Source organism: Phoxinus phoxinus (assembly GCF_949152265.1).
Source record: "Phoxinus phoxinus genome assembly, chromosome: 14".
Lineage (NCBI taxonomy): Eukaryota > Metazoa > Chordata > Actinopteri > Cypriniformes > Leuciscidae > Phoxinus > Phoxinus phoxinus.
The window spans coordinates 15,166,205-15,188,712 of record NC_136889.1 but is presented as its reverse complement, the minus strand read 5'-3'; the positions used below and the strand labels follow the sequence as shown (position 1 = coordinate 15,188,712).

At 42.3% G+C, this 22,508-nt stretch overlaps 2 protein-coding genes across 8 annotated transcripts in view; one reads left to right on the top strand and one right to left on the bottom strand.

Moving 5' to 3' along the window:
- Positions 1–1,634: 1,634 nt before the first annotated feature.
- soul2 (heme-binding protein soul2) lies at positions 1,635–2,917 on the bottom strand. The gene is made up of 4 exons (XM_079635887.1): positions 2,642–2,917; positions 2,417–2,543; positions 2,163–2,331; positions 1,635–2,075 (listed from the first exon to the last, which is right to left on the bottom strand). The coding sequence occupies exons 1-4, from the start codon at positions 2,774–2,776 to the stop codon at positions 1,901–1,903; spliced, it is 606 nt and encodes a 201-aa protein (XP_079492013.1). The 5' UTR covers positions 2,777–2,917; the 3' UTR covers positions 1,635–1,900.
- Positions 2,918–4,247: 1,330 nt separating this feature from the next.
- ccdc85a (coiled-coil domain containing 85A) overlaps positions 4,248–22,508 on the top strand; it is a 33,360-nt gene continuing 15,099 nt past the window's right edge. Inside the window, exons 1-4 of one of the 7 annotated variants that reach the window (XM_079635883.1) lie at positions 4,409–4,511; positions 4,603–4,871; positions 5,746–6,715; positions 11,129–11,198. In XM_079635883.1, coding sequence (XP_079492009.1) covers positions 4,632–4,871; positions 5,746–6,715; positions 11,129–11,198 — 1,280 coding nt within the window. In that variant the 5' untranslated portion in view covers positions 4,409–4,511; positions 4,603–4,631. Of the gene's footprint in view, positions 4,872–5,745; positions 7,218–11,128; positions 11,199–22,508 lie in introns of all 7 variants that reach the window. The other 6 variants (XM_079635885.1, XR_013800284.1, XM_079635882.1 and 3 more) reach the window with 6 other exon arrangements.

Genomic DNA, 22,508 nt, shown 5'->3' with positions numbered 1-22,508 from the left:
CGAATCAACACGAATTCCATAACTTTTTGTCGGTACAGTGTGGAGATGATACGATTCGATTTTGGTGAAAATCGGACAAACGGTCTAGGAGGAGTTCGACAAAGTAGGTTTTGACTGAAAATCAAGATGGCGGACAGGAAGTTCGGCCAAATATGGCAAACTTGGTATCTATGTTCTCAGCGTGACCCAGCGAATCTATTGAGACCAGTGGCATTTCAATAGGCAGATGTATTCAAAGGTTATTAGCCTTTTTGGAAATGTTGTTATAACTTTTGACCACAAGGTGGCGCTGTTTCGAAACTTCTCACGCTCCTTCAGGGCATCGTGCTGATGACCCATACCATGTTTCGTAACAATCCATTCATGCGTTCTTAAAATACAGCATTTTAGCACAAAATTCAAAATGGCCGACAGCCAAAATGGCCGACATGGTAAAATTGGATATCAGTCGACTCAGCATGTTGGCCTGAATCTAACGAGACCAATTTGATGATTTTTGGGCAAACTGTTCAGAAGTTATAAGCAAAAATAGCCATTTTTCATATCTCCGGACCAGTAGGTGGCGCTGCGCCGAAACGCAGCATGTAGCCTCAAGTCATGCTTGTGATGACATGTGGCAAATTTGGTCTGAATCCAACAAAGCGTTGCGGAGATACAGCCTTACGTCTGTTTTCGCAAGCGCTACGTAAAATTTGTTTGTGGGTTTTTTCGAAAATTGCTAAGCGAATCAACTTGAATTCCATAACTTTTTGTCGGCATGGTCTGTAGATGATCTGATTCAATTTTCATGGAAATTGGAGCAACGGCCTAGGAGGAGTTCGAAAAAGTAGCTTTTTCGGAAAATTCAAAATGGCGGAAAACTTTTCATGGCGCAAAATGACGTCATTGGGTGCAATCGAATCGTCACGATGTCAGGAATCAGAGGAAAAAAGAATTTTGTTTCTAGCCCTTGTGGTTCAAAAGTTATTAGAATAAACATGAGTGAAACTTTGGACAGTTGGTGGCGCTAGAGGGAATGACTTAGACACACCAAAATTGGTGTATTTAATGTTGGGACTGTCCTCTATCCGAATGTCAAACCATTACAACTTTCCCGCGAATGGTTCTATGGGCTGCCATAGACTCCCAGAGCGGAAGAAGAAGAAGAATTATTTTTGGTACAGGAACAGATACAATAGGTGCCCGCACCTTCAGTGCTTGGCCCCTAATAATAAGAACCGGAACGAAAACAATAGGTGCCTCCGCACTTTCAGTGCTTGGCCCCTAAATACCGAACCTGTCCTTTAATCAAATAGGTTTATTAACAGCCTAAGGACAGTTGTGGATCACCAGTTGGACTGGTTTAAGTGGGCGGAGTTTCTTATAACATGAACAATAGCTGATGAGAAACATGATAACCCCATTCTGATCATTCCTAAACCTGTTTCTCTTGTATTTTAGAAACTTTCAGTTTTTTGTGCATCTATCTGTATATTTTCTAATAGGCCTTTTAACTTCTGCGTATTGCAATGCACTTATTTTATGCAGTTTTCATTCATTTGATACCTCTATCAGTCAATAAGTAGGTGAATTAATTTGAAGAAAGACAGAATGCCTTAAATAAAATGTATAATAAAAAAGAACAATAATGTTTTGAAGAAAGTCAAAAGTTTTATTTTCAATTCATTTTCAGTGTGAACCTACAGAGGTAGAAGATAGACCTCACATTGCACTTTATAATCCCGTCATACAACTCAAATGTGCTTACACACTTAGATTGCACAATAGATTGCACTAAATAATACAATGATTAAGACTGCAACGTGACCACAATATAAATGTTTTCCCCATATACATGTAAGAAAATCTTTAACAGACTGGAAGTTAAAAGTAGGAATAAGGAACAGAACTATCTGGATCCTCAGGGTGCACGAACCCAAACTTCATTGTGCCTGTAGAACAAATCCCACGGTGCGTCATAGCCAGCTGCATCAAACCTGTTTTCAATGAACTCCTTTCCTGCAGCCCCGAGGTCGTCTTTGAGCTGCTGCACGTTCTCTAAGGCGTCCTGATCAGAAGCCAGACCACTAAACGACCTGTAATGCCCAGCAATGAGAGAATGTTTAAATGAGAAACAGTAAATGAACAGTTTTTGACTGTCGTTCTTCACTGAAATGACTAACCTGACATAGACAGTACCGCCTGGTACAACAATTATTCTGATGGTCGTATCGATGGGTTCAGGGATGTTTGAGTCAGATTGATAGAAGGAAATGGACACCTGTCTCTCCTCCATTCCATCAGCTTCCTTCACCGACACCAGCACAGGCCTGGTCATAGCAATCTCCTTACCTGAGAAGTAAAATTACAGTCAAATAAGAGGAGTGAAAATTAACAATGGATTGTTTTCTCCATCAAAACCGTGAAGCTTACTTACTCTCGTTGTTTTGTCCTTGATTAAAATAATACAGTTTCCAAAATCCTTCCGTTATATCACTCTGGCTAGTACTCGCAATATCAGTGGCAATCCAATAGCTCACGTCGTAGCTGCGTTCCTCAAATCCCTTTTTGTTTTATTAACACAATGGTACAACATTTTTACATATAATAAACCAAATGTAAAATATTCCAAACTAAAAAAAAAAAAAAAAGTCGTAGATACCTGATATTCATTTACCAGGGTGTACACGGGACACTCACGTCCATGACAAAACCAGGGCGCTTCCCAACATTCTGTATATGGGAGACATGTAAGTCCAACCAGGAGGCACAGAGCTGAAGGTAGAGTCCTCGCCATTGCACTGCAAGATGACAAATATTGTCACTGGTTGTTAGTGTACTGCGCTCTCGTGTCATCACACAGACACACCCCTCATCATTTCATGGAATTCTCCCTCCCCACTAAACTACCATCTAGAATGACACCAAGGAAACAACTGACCTGCTACACTTCATTCTTCCATGAATAACAATGAGGAAAGAAAAGTAGATATTTTGCATGCATTTACAAAGGATAGGGCACAACAAATTATATAAACTCGCCAGAAAAGCATTAAAGCACAATGACGGATTAGGTGAATAATGACAAACTCAGCAGCATTGTGTCCTTGAGCAAGGCACTTCATCATAAGTAACTCCAGTAATAAGTGTACTGTAAATTGCTTTGAATAAAAGTGTCAGTTAAATGACTAGAAATGAGTAATTATTAAATTGACTAAACTGGCAAAGTTAGGGCTTGCTTAATAGTGTCTGCTGGAATCACCAGAGTTATATAAATGAAGAGGGAAAAAAGTGGAACGTTTCCTCATAAATAATTTGCCTCTTTAATTCAAAATAAAATTGGTAGGATGAAAAGCAGCTCAATCGGTGTGAGCCTTAATTCACTTGAAAGTGATCCAAACAAAAGCCGAATCAAAGGAAATAGTTCAGCATATCCCTCCATTAATGTATCAGTTTAAGGTTGTTAATCATAAGCTTGAATGATGTTAAATGGTGGCTGCGGCTCAGGTGAGATGTCTAAATCTCTTTCATTTTCACTGTTAGATGAAGCTTTACACGAAATACTGTAGATGTTCAAAATGTGCAATTTATTAACCAGGTTATAAAAGTTTGTGGTATAATAAGGCATCAGAAATTGCCCTCACATAGACACCTGCCCTTCCAGAACCAATTCATATGAATAATTTAAGATGTCCTCTGGCCCACATCTTAGAAATACCTAAAGCAAGCCATTTTCCAAAAATGTGTTTTGTTTTGTAAACTGACCTCTGTGTTGTGTGACAAACGATCTTCGTAGATCCATGTCATCCAAACTGTGCTAAGCTTTGTTTCCTGCTTGTGAACACAAACCAGTTCCAGTGTGCACTAGATTAAAAATGAATGAATGAATGAATGAATGAATTCATTCATTCATTCATTCATTGTCTTCTGATCCACCTCTCCGTTTTGGTATGTATTTTAATCAAATAATGAGACTATGAATAATAATAATAATTCATAATTCATAAAAACAATAGAGTCTTTAGGACCATCAAACCAGTCTGATATTTATTTTAAATGTATTATTATTATTGTGCTAAATTTGCAGATCTAAACTATGACTTCAAATGGTCAACTTGATGTAGACTTAAATTATCACCACCAGGTGGCGCCCAATAACAAAAAGTTATCACCAAGAGAAGGGGGCGTGTAACGAGAGAGAGAGAGAGAGAGAGAGAGAGAGAGAGAGAGAGAGAGAGAGAGAGAGAGAGAGAGATCTCAACTCAGCCAGTCGAGCAATCTGAGAGGCTGCTGTCACGCACCCCGAGCACAGAAGCGACCGGCCGTGCGTCTTCCTCATGCGCGCGGACAGAAGGCTCGGGTTCAGCACGGCACTGAGCTTGACAGGATGCTGACGGACAGATGGAAACATAGAGACAGAGGGTCCACCCGTACAGCAAGTGCATAAAGGGGAGAAGTATACGCCGGCACTTTAGGGCTGCATCCCTGTCTTCAGAAGGGACAGCATGGGCAGAACAGTTATCCTTAAAATGGTAGTCACTAAAATTCGATACTAACAAGGGGGAATTCGCGGAAAAGTACCAACGAAGGATTTGATCTGCTTTTCGGTGATTTGTTTTACAGCCTTGCACTTCGATAAGTTGCTCGGGAGAATGGAAAAGCCCATCCAGCCTCAGCTGCAGTCGAGCATATCTAAGAGCGCAGAAGGTCCCTCAGAGGATCTCTCCAAACTCACGGACGAGGAGATTCTGAAATGGAGCAAGGAGGAGCTGGTTCGCCGGCTGCGCAGATCCGAAACCGAAAAGATGAGCGTTATAGTGGACCACAGCAATCTCATCCGAGAGGTGAACCGCAGGCTTCAGCAGCACCTCAACGAAATACGAGGGCTGAAGGTAAGGCGAGCCTGCATCTTATGTTGACTAAATAAATAGAAGCCACATCGTTTTGGTACTAATCAAACAAAAGGTAGTTTTATTTTAATTATTTATTTGTAGATTTTTTTTGTATAAAATAAGTATTTTTAAAAAAGCGTCAATCTTACATGTTTACGCATGGCCTTTGAGCATGTTGTGCATCTTTAAATATATATTTTTTGGTCCCACTTTATATTAAGTGGCTTTAAGTACTATGTACTTACATTGAAATTACTAATTTGATACAATGGACTTTTTGTGTACATACATGTTTTTACATTGTACTTATATTTTTAAAATTAATTAATGTATGTAATTACATTTGTAATTACAGTGTTGAGCCTTCCCTTACACCTTAACCCACCCTTAAACTTAACCATACCACCACACCTGTCCCTAACCTTACCCGTATCACATCTCAATAGCAGCAAAAGTGTTTTACAATACAACATGTATTTATTTTTCGATGTAAGTACATAGTACTTAAAGCCACTTAATATAAAGTGGGACCTTTTTTTCTTCTAAGATTCAACTCCTGGCACATGCATTCTCTGTGATGGGCATAAAGGTCCACCGGGGTAAACTGTCTTTTACATGTAATGTTCTCATAGAAGAACATTATGCTAATGGAAACAAAACCACTACAGTAATATTTCTGTAGTATGCAAAAACATAATCAATTAGGAATATTTTGTACACAGATGTGTAAAGTAGGTCCACATTGACAGCTCAAGTCACAACAGTATATATATTAAATATAAATTAACGCCAGCATTGTTTAACTTCCCTTTCACCAGTCAAACTTGCTCTGCTTAGACATCAGTGTTGAGTCATAGATTTTTTTTTTTTTCAGGAGGTGAATCAGAAGCTTCAAGAGGACAACCAGGAGCTGCGGGACCTCTGCTGCTTTCTGGATGATGACCGGCAGAAAGGAAAGAAGGTGTCGAGGGAGTGGCAACGCTTGGGCCGCTACAGCGCAGGGATCATGCGTAAGGAGGTGACACTGTACCTGCAGAAGCTGAAAGAGCTGGAGCAGAGGCAGGAGGAAGTAGTGAGGGAGAATCTTGAACTGAGAGAGCTGTGCCTTATGCTGGATGAGGAGAAGGGCTCTGGAGGTACCGGCAGGTCAGCAGGTACCGGGGGACCAGCCGGCTGCAGGAATTCAATCGATAGCCAGAGCAGCCTGTCTCACGCCAGCGGTCCTGCGCCTGGCCTACTAAGAGATGTGGGTGACGGGAGCAGTACCTCCAGCGCGGGCAGCACCGACAGCCCTGACCATCTCACACATAAGCAGCAGCTGTTGGGCGGCCCGGTTGGAGGCAGTCCTAACCACCTACATAAGCCAGGCTCAGGGGAGGCGGCACCGGGTCCTGAGCATGCGAGCCGCAGACATAGCACCAGCCAGGAGTACGCAGCGCACACCTATCCCCAAGTGTGCCGGTCTCGCTGTGGGTCCTTCTCCAGTCCGGATCATAAGGGCCTACGGGGTTTCAGTCCAGAGAAACTTGGCAAGAGCCTGTCGAGAGGCAGTCCAGAGCAGTTCTCGAAACAATTGCTGGTGTCCTCTCAGCCGCCTGGCAGCCCGGACCTTTTCCAGAAGCACAGGGCTAGCATGGGAAGTATGTGTGGGAGTCCAGAGCCCAAACAGATTCTATCAGGGACACCGGAGCACCTACAGAAGGGACGTGTCATATCTGGGAGCCCAGAGTTGTCGAGGCATCAGCACAGCAGGTTTGGCAGCCCCAGCCGAGAGATGGCACAGAAGAGGCCGGGCGTAGAAGAGATGTCCCCTCATCAACGGAGCATCTATAGCGGTATGAACGGTGGGTCCGACTGGAGCCTGCTCTAGCACCCACAGAGAGATATGGAGTGCCAATTGAATGCACATACAGAGGGGATAGTCATCCTTCATTCTGGAGCACGCAAAGCCCCAATTCCCAGCCAGGCACTAAACCATCCCATTCAGCCAGCCATGATCTGCATTTAGTCTAGTTTTACTTTGCTCAGTTCAGGAAAGGCAATGGCCCGATAGAATGGGGGCTTTAGTGTCTGGCTAGAGCAGAACATCTCATCTCTGGTAAAGGTCGGTGGTGTCCAGTCTTGGTCCTCTTGGGCCATGATTTTAACAGGCTTTAGCTACCTCCTATCAATCAGCCTCTACCTGTGCCTCCGAAGCCATTTTTTTATGCTCTGGAACCCAGCTGAGGGAACACTGTAATCAATCAATCAAAGACCAAAATACTCAGAGGCCCAACAAAAGCCAGAAGACACTGCTGCCCAGCAGGACCAGGAGTGGACACCATTGTACTTGTCATATGCACGCAGGTGAGTGGAGTGGCAGTGTATGAGTCAGCAGCACTTGAGAAGGAGCAGTGTTCAGGAAAGGCCCATTGTTTTTATGTTACCATGAGTACATCTATCTTTTTAATTTTTCTTTTATTAACTTAAAATTATTTTAGTTTTAATTTGCTTTAATTTACTTTAATTGACTTTCTTGCATCCAGATTTGAATTGCAATTCTGCATCCTGTTTGCAATCTTAATTCAAATTCAGGATTTGAATTGCGATTTTAAATGCATTCTCAATTAAATTCTGAATGGTGCCCACCCTGGTGCTTAAGCTGAATGCTGCAACCAACTCATGCTCTTGAATTACAGAATCACACACACACACACACACACACACACACACACACACACACACACACACACACACACACACACACACACACACACACACACACACACACACACACACACACACACACACACACACACACACACACACACACAGCTGGTTCTTGTCACTCTTGTTCATTTTTGTAGCATCAACTCGGTGATGTTGCTCGTAGTTTCTGTTGGATTTTTTTTCGAGTTCTGAAAATTTAAAATTGTATGCAGTATGTGAACAGTGAAGTTTGTTTTACAGAAAAAAATATGCACTTGTCACGGCAGGTATTTTTATATACCTGTTATTCAAAACATAAATTTTATCATTTCATGCAGTCCTTGAGAATCCAACCCATGGTGTTGGTGCAGTTAGTAGCTATCCATCCACCTATTTTTAAGCGCATTATGGCATATCGCATTAAATGTGAATGCACATAACCTACGATGGCAACACTTTTACAGAATAAATTCCTTGATCAAAAAAAGACATGTGACTTTGCGATAAGACGGTATAACTGGAATCGATGAGAAACAGATCGATCTCATTGCACAGCATCTAAAATGTTATTTTGATCATTCTGTAATGCTTGAGCAAAGTCTGTTGTTAAAGTTGTTCGGTATAATTCCCTCCCAGAAACGCCTCCCACGATTGCATTCACAAACACCAGGCATCTGAATGCAAGTTAACATGACAACGCTGTGTTTATTGTGTTTATTGTGTTTCATTTGCGGGCTGTGAGCCATAATTAATACGAAAATTATTATATACAGTGGCTTCGACTGCAGCAACTTCCATTTTTTGAAGTGATATTTAGCGCTAGTTTATCAGAAATTGACAATTTGTTCTCTTCGACTCGCTGGAAGGAAACTGTGCTTTATTCACAAATGTTTTATGCGATGTTCCAAATTTGCGCACAAGTTAAGTTCGTAACTTTGGATAGAAACAGCTAGTGTCTTGCTTTTCTGTTTGAGCTACCTTATGCTAATTAAAGTTATTGCATCCTATTAGCATTACACTTTACTACATTACTGAGATATAAAGAAATAATGTTATGAATCCTCATAGTGTGAATTATAAATTGAATACGAATTTGCACTAAATAGATAGTTGATAGCTTTGTGAGCAGATGCTGACACCTTATTGGAGGAGAAACCATGTGAATGTGTGCAGAATAAAAAGAGGGGAATATCAGACTCTCCTCCTGATGTGTAGCATTCTCTCCAACTATATTCTGCTAATGATTTCTTGGAGGAGAAGTGCTGAGCTGTGCAGCTTGCCAAGGCCATGGGACAGAACCTGAAGCTGTTTGCTGTTTACCTTGCACTGCATTTAATAGGAAAATAACAGCTGCTAATTAACACCTGAGTTCACTGACCTAAATGGAGGCTCTGAGGATCTCGAACTAGAAACAGCACTGCTATTCTCACGAAGGATGGTTCGGAATGTGACATTTTGATTTATAGATTGTACAAAAGCTTGGCAATATAATTATTTAAGTATCCTGCCTGGCAGATGGATGGCTGATTTATTTTAGAAGCTACATTTACCTTATTTCCTGTGGTTTGTTTCCACTCTGAACGCACAAAGGCCTTGTATACAGGCTTGGTACCAGACAGCCCGTACTGAGATCCATCCTGCTGCCCTCTTTTGAGACCACCAGCTAACAGAGAGAGAATAAGCTATTGTATTATCTCTCTTTCTCTTTCCTTCCTTTCAATTATTCACTGTTCTTGTGCTCTTTCGTTATTTCTTCAGACCAAAACTCTCCTTTCCTAATAATGCAGATCCAATTAAATTTTTCCGCTGATGCTCTGGGTTTTGCTTACTGGTCCAGATCCTTTAGAACTTGCATTTCAGTAGAGATTCACAATCCCAAGTGTGTCTAATTAGTCATAAATACACATTTAAAAAAAATATTTGGTTAATGAATAAAAAAATTCAGCTTCATGGAGCTGTGTTCTTTACCAAAACCACATGCTCACATTCTGAGCAGGGAATTACAGTTTATCCCTGTTGGCCGCGGCCAGTCAGCCTGGATTATCCCTTAAGAAGGTTTTGACGGTCAGATTTCTCTTTTTCTCCTCCCTTGCTGGGGTGCGTCCTGCAGTCAACAGTAACTCTTGATGTTTTTGGCTTTGGCTGAACCAGCCTCTCTAGTTGACATGAGGTGGTCATTATCTATACATTCAGTGAGGTTCTGGTGTAGGCCACTTGTTGGCATCATGATATTCAGTGAATTACACAACAGATCTAATTTAAAATAGGTTTGTGAATGTTTAAAAAGCATATTTTATTTCTCCTGGTGCAGTTCAAACCCAGTGCAACATAAAACGCTGCCACTCTGTTTTCAGATTTATGAAGGAAACTCTTCTCATGTATATGCAAAGTCTGGTTTGTCATTCTGTCAAGAGTTGGGATAAAAGCAGAAATGAAACAATGTTATCTCCCTTAGGTTAATTTCTAATGATTTTTTGATTACTAGACATATTAAACTTGTATCAGTAACATGACAGCTGCAAGCAGTTTGATTTAAGAGTTTAAAGAGAAACTTTAGGTGTTCTGTGAAGTTATTCACAGAAGTTATTTGCTTTAAATGCCTAAAAATTGAAAACTTATTCAGGTTTTAACACTTAGGCTTACATGTAAAGGCTGTGCAGCAGCAACACTTTGACAGTTGCTTGACAAATAATACAATCTCATAAGAACCATAATTGCCTTTTTATTTATAAACTTACTTGGATTAGAAGTTACTTTAATTTCAGAGAAAGTCACAAACAAGATTTAAAGGCACAGGTCATCCAAAAAAGAAAGTCTGTCATAATTTACTGTACTCACCGTCATGACGTTCCAAACATTTAATTATTTAGCAAAACACAAAAATAAAATATTTTAAAGAATGTAATTTAGACAACAGTGTCCAAAATGCACATTGGATCCTAATAAGTTTTATTGAATGTAGATTTTTTTTCTTTTTTTCCCCTTCCACTGAAGAAAGACAGTCATAAAGGTTTGGAATGACATGAATAAATGATGACAGAATTTTTATTTTTGGGTGAACTATCTTTTTTTATCTGAGCAATCCGCTTGATTCGTTTCTATAATTTGTTGAGCCACCACAGTGAAGTATACATTTTAAAACTGCCCGACCCGGTGATATCTCCAACATAGGGCACTACATTTGACCTTGATTGACCTCTCCCGAGCTTTATAACCTGTAGTTATCCTTTAAATCTGCTTCATTTGGGGTTTCCACCCAAGTGTTCCTCATGGGCCCGATGTTGAGAAATCATACTGTCCATCAATCAGACCGTCCGTTGATGCTATGTGTAAATAATGAATAATGCTGTAGCTCAGCTGCATTTGCATTTGTAATGTGACACAGAACAAGCACTGCTGGCTGTTCACGCTTCACGCTTTGCGGGCTTTTGTCGTAGTTCCAGGCTGATGTGTTGGTACAAGGCTTTGGCTCTTTACAGTATTTTAATTTTCAATCTGAGGAATACATTTCTAATTGCTTGCCTTGACATTTAAGTTGAATTTAATTTCTTTTCCTTTCATTTCTCAAGAGATAAAGGCCCCGGCGATCGCGGCTGGCATCAGACGGCTGTGTTTTGCTCTCTTGCTGGGGAGCCAGAGGTTGTATAACAGTTAGGAAACAGTTCTCAGAAGCCTGGTACTAAATTAAATCTACTCAGCTCTTTGTGACCTGGCCAATGACTGATCTTGAATGCTCAGCCATAATTAATGACTGTCTGCTTGTTTTATAGTTTAATGAAAAATTCTAATCCCGCTAAGCTGCGTTCTAAACAGACAGCAATTTAGCCCCCCTGTGATCACCGTGTGCAGTTGCTAATTCCATAATCTATCCGTTGTCATGCAGACTTTGGCACGCAGTAATTCCTATGTACTGTACGCTGTGTATAAAATTAAGCTGATGAGACGAGTTCTAGGGGTAAATAGGTGAACACACTTGTAGAAGTGGAGAGCTACAGTGTTTATCGATCCCTCATTAGTGCACGAGTGAGCAATTGATTCAGGCTTTCTGCTACTGCAACGTGGGGGAAAAACATCGCATTTAAGATAAACGGATTACATTGTTGAACAAGTGCAAGGTTTAAAAATGATATCTGTCAAAGTAAGTAACTGAAATAACTGTATTTATCACAGCATGTGAATAAACACTAGACTCTATATTACTATATAGCCAATAACTTGATATATTAAACACGGTATAGGTCAGTCCATGTCAAATCAGGTCACATTTAGACATACTTCCATGTCAAGTCAACACTGAATGAGTCCTTTTAAAATGAGCAAAATATTGTACCATACCAGACAAAAAAATGGTAAAAGCTGATATTTTGATCACGCTAGGGACTTTTTTTTGTTCAGGATAGGGACTAGTCAATCAAAGTTAATGGTTTGAGATAATTTATTAGTATCTTAGGTCTTTTTTTTAGTGCCCCAATATTATCCATGTCTAGAATTGGCAAAACTCTTTTCCAAAATAAGTAGTCATTTTTAAAAATATTTTTACCCCAAGGAGTCTCTGAACCATTTGGACTAAGGGGAACCCGCTGTATTTTGGCCTGGAAATAATGAGTACTTCAAGGGGGCTAAAAATATTAACATTTTACAGCAAGAAACATTTTACAGACCTTATTTTTAGGGTATAATAAGCAAGCTATTATCAAAATTGGGTCAAAATCAGCTTTAGCGACTGTCTGATCTGATATGACATTGTCTGACCCTTATATTCACAGTATCATATGTTATAATATCCACATGCAAACTCAAACAGTCGAGCTTGACGCTAACAATGCTAAGTTCATGGGTTTTAAATGTACTGTATAAACTGTTAAAATACCTTAGCTTGAATGAAAGTAACTCGCTTTGGATAAAAGTGTCTGTCAAATGTATAATTGAAACTGAAATGAGCGCTGAACTTCTCCTTTTTTCTAAAAACACAGTGCACAGAACAATACATACTGCATTTGTTACCTCCTCCTTCTCGGTTTCTAATAGTTTGGTGTTTGCTGCTAGATTAATCATTTTGACAATATTCCTTTTTTTTGCATCAGTAGAGTATTGTTCACTTCCACAATGTCCTTCAGACAGGCTGCTAAAGCAACTTTTATTGTCCATTTCCCTGAGATTTATCTTACTTATGCATTAATCTTGAGATCTGAAAGAAAAATGTAAATGAGTAAACTCAATGCCACCTTACATATAGGCTATGTGTATAAATAGAAAATAGCAATTTTAAAAGCAAGTACAATAGAAATAAATGGAATCCAAAACAACAATGGATCCCATTGAGTTTCAATATGAGGAATGAATGAATGAATGCATGAATGAATTAATTAATATTATTATATATTGAAAAAAGTATATATAAATTATAAAATAAAAAAATATGTATTCTTTTTTTGTCCTTCAATTTATGCACTATAATTTACTTTGTTAACTTATCTTGTTTTTAGAATGCTTTGATAGTTTTACTGGAATTGTTTTGTAATGGTACAGATTTAATGCATTTAAGCAGTTCAAAAGTTTGGGTCTGTAAAAGTCTTATTAATGTTTTTGAATAAAAACATTAAAAAAATGAATATGATGTTCTTTTGAGCTTTATATTTATCAAAGAATCGAGGAAACAAAATACATAATAGTTTCCACAATAATACAGCTATTATAATACAACTATTATAATAAACATTGATGATAATAAGAGATGTTTCTTGAGCACCAAATCAGGAGTGATTTCTGAAGGATCAGTTGACACTGAAGACTGGCGTAATGGATACTGAAAATAGAGATAGAAATATCTCTAGAAATAGTTATTTTAAATTGTAAGAATATTTTACAATATTACTTTTTTTACTGATTTTTTATAAAATATATATAAAAAAATTATCGACCCCAAACTTTTGAACGGTAGTGTACATACTGTACATTTGTATTAGTCCAGGCAGTCTTTGGGAACTAAACCCATGATTTTGCTGTTGCTATTTTGCTGATGATATAAATAACCATTAGTAGTAGTAATCTATTAGCAAGCTGGGACAGACTAACTGTCAACTCCAAACTGCATGATATAAGATGACCTGCTAATGGACATAACTTTTAACATTTTTAGTGTTAGCATGAATACTCTATAAAAGACAATGAAGTCTAAAATACCATGGAGAAAGCTATTTGTTAGCATTTCCATTTATGTCATTGGCCAGCTACATGCCGAATATCCACTTTGTGTGTCACTGTATTAGCTCCGTTCCACTTTACTCTCATTATATCTCGTGACTCTCGTCTCACACTGCTCAGGATGAGCACAATAGCTCGGTCAGGCAAGAGGCAAATGCTCAACTTTACAAATCTCCACCTTCTCACAGTCACACACTCAAAGCTAAGCGAAGCACAGCAACACATTCAATTTTAATATGTCACACATATCTCCAACAGCACTAGGTCATTCCTCAGCCTGCTTTGCTTAACCCTTATGTGCTGTTGTGGCTGTTTTCAGCCACTATGGGGTATTTTTTAGTCTTATTTTGGCCATAACTTTCTCTGTGTTTCAGCAAATGGAATGATTTTTGGTGACAAATCTTATTTTGACACACATTTTGGGAAAATGCTTTGAAATTTTTCAAAAACTCAACAGCACACTCTGGGCAAATTCACTACCCTTTCGTTATGTTCGTGGCTGAAAACAGCCACTACTTTAAACTGCTGTAAAAATTGATCAGATAAATATTTTTTTGAATTTTTTTTTGCATAAATCTATTAATCAACATCAGTCCTGTTCAAAACTACTAAATGTTTTAAAAAAAATCAAGATTTTAACTCTTTAATTGCCAAATTAATAAATTATGTTACTGATTTTGGGGGTAAAAAAACACAAAATTACTTATTTTCAATATAAAATGTGATTGTGGACTGGATTTTTTTTTACCTTTTATCACAGTCTTGGACATGTCAAAGATTAGAAACAACATTGGTTTTGATGCATTGTTAGTTTTTGTGCAGCATCAGATTTTAACTTTTTCTCCCACATTTACTGTTCGTGGCTGTTTTTGCCCCATTGACTTCCATTATAACCACATTTTTTGATTGCAAAGCCATGACACCATAAAATCATGCATTTTTGATTGTTGGTGGTTTTCCCTGTTGGGAAGAGGTAAAATTAGTAATTTTTACTGTTGATAACCAGGTGGCACCATTAACCCTTTATATAGGCCTGTGCAAAAAAAAGCTTAGTTTCTGGCTTTTACATGGAGTATAATAGCATAATAAAGTGTGTGTGTGTGTGTGTGTGTGTGTGTGTGTGTGTGTGTGTGTGTGTGTGTGTGTGTGTGTGTGTGTGTGTGTGTGTGTGTGTGTGTGTGTGTGAGAGAGAGAACTCACCTTGATGCGTCTGAGAAAAATCAAAATATGCACCTCAGCTCTCAGAACTACATGGAGTAAACAAAAAACAAAGTAAGTGTATTTATGCATCTGCCTTTTGATGGTGAGAAATGCAGACTAAACAAAAACTAAGCAAGTGGATTTGAACACTTGCATGCAAGCCTGCTGGTCATTTGATGGTGAGAAGAGCAGCAAGCAACATGAGAAAGGGCTTGACTTGTAGTGAAGTTTTAGAGATGATCATGCAGCCTGACCCCTCCAGCGAGCTGCAGGATGTATTGTCTTCTCCCTCTGACTCCACAGACTCAGGAGAGGCAGACCATTATTTGGATGTGGCACTCTCATCATCCTCTCTAGCTTCCACTGAAGGCGAGGAGGATTCGGAGGATCCTGGATCTGGGTGGATTGGGAGAAACGGCGAAGTGTGGTTTTCCACCAACGCGGAGACAACTCCCTTTCTTCAGCCTGCCAGAGTCGACTCCAGGGCCGACGAGATTATTGACCTCATTGTCAGCATGACCAACCTCCAAAACGCAGAGCTCTGGTGATTTCTTGAATCTTGAGAGGGACATGGTGGCTCTAAAAATCGCACGACCACTGCGATCATCCCACAGGCAACGTGTGGACTCCCCTCTGGACCTGTAGACACCGGCCAAAATCAGTAGCCACATGTAGGCACGGAGATCTGTGGAGTCCACCCCGGTCCAGTTTCTCATTGTGCGGCGCCCGTAAAAAACGGATTGAACACAGAATCAATGTTCTGGACCCTTGCGATGGCATAGCGCGTCGGCCCTGGAGTCACGCCTCTGGCAGGCTGAAGAAAGGGAGCTGTCTTCGCGTTGGTGGAAAACCACACTTCGCCGTTTCTCCCAATCCACCTAGATCCAGGATCCTCCGAATCCTCCTCGCCTTCAGTGGAAGCTAGAGAAGATGATGAGGGTGCCACATCCAAATAATGGTCTGCCTCTCCTGGGTCTGTGGTGTCAGAGGGAGAAGACAATACATCCTGCAGCTCGCTGGAGGGTCAGGCTGCAGAATCATCTCTAAAACTTCACTACAAGTCAAGCCCTTTCTCATGTTGCTTGCTGCTCTTCTCACCATCAAATGACCAGCAGGCTTGCATGCAAGTGTTCAAATCCACTTGCTTAGTTTGTGTTTAGTCTGCATTTCTCACCATCAAAAGGCAGATGCATAAATACACTTACTTTGTTTTTTGTTTACTCCATGTAGTTCTGAGAGCTGAGGTGCATATTTTGATTTTTCTCAGACGCATCAAGGTGAGTTCTCTCTCACACACACACACACACACACACACACACACACACACACACACACACACACACACACACACACACACACACACACACACACACACACACACACACTTTATTATGCTATTATACTCCATATAACTCCATGTAAAAGCCAGAAACTAAGCTTTTTTTTGCACAGGCCTATATAAAGGGTTAATGGTGCCACCTGGTTATCAACAGTAAAAATTACTAATTTTACCTCTTCCCAACAGGGAAAACCACCAACAATCAAAAATGCATGATTTTATGGTGTCATGGCTTTGCAATCAAAAAATGTGGTTATAATGGAAGTCAATGGGGCAAAAACAGCCACGAACAGTAAATGTGGGAGAAAAAGTTAAAATCTGATGCTGCACAAAAACTAACAATGCATCAAAACCAATGTTGTTTCTAATCTTTGACATGTCCAAGACTGTGATAAAAGGTAAAAAAAAATCCAGTCCACAAACACATTTTATATTGAAAATAAGTAATTTTGTGTTTTTTTACCCCCAAAATCAGTAACATAATTTATTAATTTGGCAATTAAAGAGTTAAAATCTTGATTTTTTTAAAAACATTTAGTAGTTTTGAACAGGACTGATGTTGATTAATAGATTTATGCAAAAAAAATTTCAAAAAAACATTTATCTGATCAATTTTTACAGCAGTTTAAAGTAGTGGCTGTTTTCAGCCACGAACATAACGAAAGGATGGAAATTTGAACGATGCACAAGGGTTAAGCCCAGGTACGCCTGTGCATTCATGCGGCACTGATAGCAACTATCCAGAGCTGTGACATGAAATATAGCAGACATGGGAAAATGTAAGCTCTTTCAAGAAAACATCTACTCTAATATGTAATATTTGTGAGTTATATAAAAAAACATATTCTGTAAGAATACTTTTGAATATCTGTCACTAAAGAAATATGCTGGAGTCTAAAAACTGGAACCAAGCTAACTAGTTTAACCATTCTGGTTGACCAGCATAAACCTGCCTGAAGTAATAATACAAACTTTTTAGCAGGTATGCTAACATTAGCATTTGTAGCAGCTAGGTTTGTTAGTAAAACGTCTCAGGTTACTATTGTAACCCTAGTTCCCTGAGAAGGGAACGAGACGATGCGTCGATGACGCTTTGGGAACGCTTGCGTGATTACGTCTGAGCACGTATGTCAACTAGTCCAATGGAAAGAATGAGCGTCACGGGCGGGTGACGTCATGACCAGGAAGAGATATAAGCACATCCGGTGCGTTACTCGCGTTAGCTTGAAAGAGTCGAAGCAAAGTCGATCGCAGGGATGCAGGAAGTATGGCAGGGCGACGCATCGTCTCGTTCCCTTCTCAGGGAACTAGGGTTACAATAGTAACCTGAGACGTTCCCTTTCGAGGGAACTCGCGATGCGTCGATGACGCTTTGGGAACGAGAATACCCAATACGCCATACTTACAAAATGCCAGCAGACAAAACTGTCGGCAAACTAAGATAAAAGCACCTGGGACCCTGGGGCAGCGTCCAGGTCCAGGCTATAAAACCTCACAAATGTGAGCGGTGAGGACCAGCCTGCCGCATCACAAACCTCCTGAAGGGAAACCCCCGATAATAAGGCTTTAGAGGCCGCCATACTCCTAGTCGAATGAGCTCTGACCACCAGAGGACATGGCTGGCCAGAGGACTCATAAGCAAGAGAAATAGCCTCGACTATCCACTTGCTAATTGTCTGTTTAGAAGCTGGAAGACCCTTCTTAGGTGATCCAAAGCAGACAAATAACTGATCTGATCTTCTCCACGGGGCAGCCCTGTGGACATAAGTGTCCAGTGCTCGCACTGGGCACAAGAGATTCAGTTTTTCCTGGTCCGAAGAGGCAAACGGAGGAGGATAGAACGCCTGCAGTACAATAGGCCTCGGAATATTGGTTGGCACCTTAGGTACATATCCCTGTTTAGGGTAAAGGAATGCCTTGACCATCCCAGGAGCAAACTCGAGACAGGTGGGAGAAACCGAAAGGGCCTGAAGGTCTCCGACTCTTTTTATGGACGAAATAGCCAGAAGAAAGATGGTCTTGAATGTCAGAAATTTCTCTGAAACCGACTCAAGGGGTTCGAAGGGAGCCCCTGAAAGGCCTTCCAAAACTATTGCCAAATCCCAAGCCGGCACCCTAGTACGTGTTGCAGGCCTCAGCCTCAAGGTGCCACGAAGGAAACGAATAATCAGGGGGTCTCGACCCAAAGATGTATTACCCACCGGGGCGTGGAAAGCCGCAATGGCCGCCACGTAGACCTTTAAGGTAGATGGACATAAACCTGATGAAAAGCGATCCTGGAGAAATTCAAGTACTGTGTTAACTGAACAGTTGACTGGATCCCGCTGATGCTGGTGACACCAAGAAGTGAAAACTTTCCACTTAAGTGCATACAATTTCCTCGTGGCTGGAGCTCTGGAGCTAAGAATGGTCTCCACAACCTCAGTTGAAAGACCACTCTCTATAAGTTGGGCCCCCTCAGAGGCCAAACCCATAAATTCCAAATCTCTGGTCGGGGGTGATATATTGTGCCCCCTGCCTGAGACAGAAGGTCCCTCCTGATAGGAATCTCCAAGGGAGGGCCGTCGAGGAGACGAATAAGGTCCGCAAACCAAATCCGACTCGGCCAGCGTGGTGCTACCAGAAGTAGACTTATTCCGTCCTGGCGGACTCTCTCCAGAACTCCTGGGAGCAGAACAACAGGGGGAAAGGCGTACAGACGTAGCCTCGGCCACGCCTGTACCATAGCGTCCAGCCCCAGAGGGGCTGGATGAGTGAGGGAGAACCATAGTGGACAGTGCGTCGTGTACTGAGACGCAAACAGATCCACTTCCGCTTGGCCGAAAAATTCCCATATCTGCTCCACCGCCTCGGGGTGGAGTCTCCAATCCCCTGGCCTCAGCACCTGCCTCGACAGGATGTCTGCTCCGATATTCTGGCACCCAGGGATATACACTGCCCTCAGAGAGAGTATCTTCCCCAGGGACCACAGGAGAATCTGGTGCGCCAGTTTGCAGAGTGGACGCGAACGCAGACCCCCCTGGCGATTTACATAAGAGACCACCGATGTATTGTCTGTACGGACGAGCACATGATGGCCCCTCAGATCTGGAAGGAAATATTTCAACGCATTGAAGACAGCCATCATCTCCAGGCAATTTATGTGCCAAGAGAGATGATGACTCCTCCACAGACCCTGAGCTGAGCGGCCTTCCATTACCGCTCCCCAGCCGGTGAGGGAAGCATCTGTCGAGATCGCAACTCGATGGCAAAGAGCTCCCAGCACCGGACCCTGGGATAGGAACCAGTGTTTCCTCCATATGACCAAGGCACGGAGGCACCGCCGTGTGATCTTGATCATCCGAAGTGGGTTTCCCCTCGGGGAGAACCCCCTGGTTCTGAGCCACCACTGCAAGGGTCTCATGTACAGCAGGCCAAAGGGTATCACATTGGACGCCGCTGCCAAGAGACCCAACAGTCTCTCGAACTGTTTCACAGTGCGTGACTGGCCTAGCTTCAACCCTTTCGTGGCTACGAGGATAGCAGCTACACGAACGGGCGATAGTGTGGCCCGCATCGTGACTGAATCCCATACCACACCAAGGAAAGTGGTTCTCTGTAAAGGAGACAGCACACTTTTCTTGGTATTGAGTCTCAACCCCAATTTTTTCATGTGAGCGAGAACGACATCTCGATGCCGAACCGCTAACTGTTCCGATTCCGCCAGAATCAACCAGTCGTCGATATAATTCAGAATGCGTATGCCCTGCAACCTGAGCGGGGCCAGAGCTGCATCTACGCATTTCGTGAACGTGCGGGGTGATAGAGCTAGACCGAATGGAAGCACCCGATATTGGTATTCTTTGCCCCTGAAAGAAAACCTCAGGAACTTCCTGTGTTGAGGGAGGATGGAGACATGGAAGTAAGCGTCCTTTAAATCTATCGTGACGAACCAGTCCTCGGATCTGATTTGCGTCACGATCTGCTTGAGAGTGAGCATCTTGAATTTGAGTTTCATGACTGCACGATTCAACAAACGAAGATCTAAAATGGGACGCAACCCCCCATCCTTTTTTGGAACGATAAAGTAGCGGCTGTAAAACCCCGATTCTATGTCGGGCGAGTACACCTGCTCTATAGCTCCCTTCGCTAACAGAGACTCTACTTCTTGCTCCATTACCAGAGCCTGCTCGGGATGTACTAGCGTGAGTAACACCCCGTTGTAACGAGGTGGAGGAGAACAAAACTGGATTCTGTAACCTTTCTCTATTATCTGCAGGACCCAAGGAGATATATTCGGCAGATTCTTCCACTCTGTCAGAAAATCTACTAAGGGTACCAGTCTCTCGAGACTGGCCTCTGGTATTACTGGAACAGCCACTTCGGTGACCTGAAGCATACTGGCAGGAAACAACCGAACTGACTGTTTTTGAACCCCCCTCAGAGGGAGCGAGTCCGACGCAATGTCGAGTTGACACTGAGTCAAGAGCTCGCTGGAGACCGCTGCGCCCCGAGGCACCAAGGGTGGCGGGGTTGGCAGAACGGTCCCCTGTGGACCCCGAGGTGGAACGGGCACCGTATAATGAGGTGAACACCGCTCCACCCCGGGTGGGGCTGTCCTCAACGGTCTGACGCCCGTGGCGTCAGGACCTCTTTTGAGCCGAAGCCTTCTTCGCCATAAGAACGGTCCTCAGATCCGGCTTAGACTTAGACGACTTCGGCTGAGAGTGTTGGCTCGGCCCCCAAGATTTATTAGGAGGAGCACGAGACGCAACACTCACTTTTTGTTGCACACGGTGCGAGGAGCTTGGCTGGGGATGCTCACGCCCAGCATCCCCAGGGGGATGGACTCGGCGAGGGAGGAATTTTTTAAAAGCCTCTGACTGTTTCTTCGTTTCTTGAAACCTATCAACCACAGCGTTCACCGAGTCACCGAAAAGACCAGAGGGAGACATTGGGGCATCTAACAGAAATGCACGATCTTTATCTTTTAAATCGGCTAAATTCAACCAAAGATGTCTCTCAGTAGCTACGAGGGCTGCCATAGACCGCCCAATAGCACGAGCGGTCTCCTTCGTAGCCCTGAGAGAAAGATCTGTAGCCCGACGAAGTTCTCGAATATCGTCAGCACTAACCCCCTCACTCTTATCAATATCCCCCAACAGATCTGCCTGGTAGGCTTGGAGCACTGCCATCGTGTGCAGACAGGCTCCAGCTTGACCTGCTGCCGTATATGCCTTGCCCACTAAGTTCGATGTCGTTTTTAACGGCTTATTGGGCAACACGGGAGCCTTCAGGGACGATGCTGATCCAGGAGACAGATAGCTCGCAAGCGTCTGTTCCGCTGGGGGCATCGACCCATAACCATGTTCCTTCAGTCCCTTAATCTCAGAGTATGTTTTAACATGGGGACTAAAAAGACGAGATGAATATGGTTTATCCCATGATCTACTTAGCTCACTATGAAGATCAGGAAAAAATGGAAGGGCCCGTGATGGAGATGAAATATCTGAAGATAAAAATCGCTCGTCTAACTTGCTCTTAGGACGAGTATCTTTTTTCTCTGCTGGCCAGTCAATATTCAATTTATCTACAGCACGAGATATAACATCCACTAACTCCTCATATGCGGGGGAAATAGATGGCGAATCCTCCCCCCTACGTGTGCTTAATGTGTCACTTTGTTCAATGCTCAGTACTTCTACCTCCTCAGAACTAGAGCACTGAAGCATTGGGCTCGCTTCCCGGGCGGAAGAAGCCGCTGGGCGGGCTTCCGACACCGGCAAGCGAGCGATGGATCCCCCGGGTAAAGGCGGAGATAAGGCAGAGCCCGTCTCCAACCCCGCCGAGAGATCCATTTGCGAACCCCAGGTGTGCTTTCTCCGCGCTGCCTCGGCAGCAGCGGGTCCAGCGCCCTGAGGTTCGCGAGCTTGTCCATCATCCTCAAATGTGGACAAGCGAGAGCGGAGCATGCGGAGCGGGAGACGCTCACAATGCAAACAGTCAGCCCCCTCGAAGGCTGACATAGCATGCTCCACTCCCAAACAAACTACACAAAGCTCATGAGTATCCCCACCCGTAAGAAAACGAGGGCAGGGAGAAGCACAAGACTTGAATAGCTGTTTCGCCATGATATATATATAAAGTGACAGACAACAGTAAATAATACAGACAGTTTTGACATAGAGCGCTTTGCTGAGACACGAAAGCTAACGCGAGTAACGCAC

What these genes read in the sequence shown, in the direction of transcription:
- soul2 (XM_079635887.1), bottom strand. Translation starts at nt 2,776, where the DNA reads ATGGCGAGGACTCTACCTTCAGCTCTGTGCCTCCTGGTTGGACTTACA. An exon ending in CCCTGGTAAATGAATATCAG is followed by an intron (nt 2,544 to 2,641) that starts GTATCTACGACT and finishes TAAAACAAAAAG; the next exon opens with GGATTTGAGGAACGCAGCTA. An exon ending in GGCGGTACTGTCTATGTCAG is followed by an intron (nt 2,076 to 2,162) that starts GTTAGTCATTTC and finishes TGGGCATTACAG; the next exon opens with GTCGTTTAGTGGTCTGGCTT.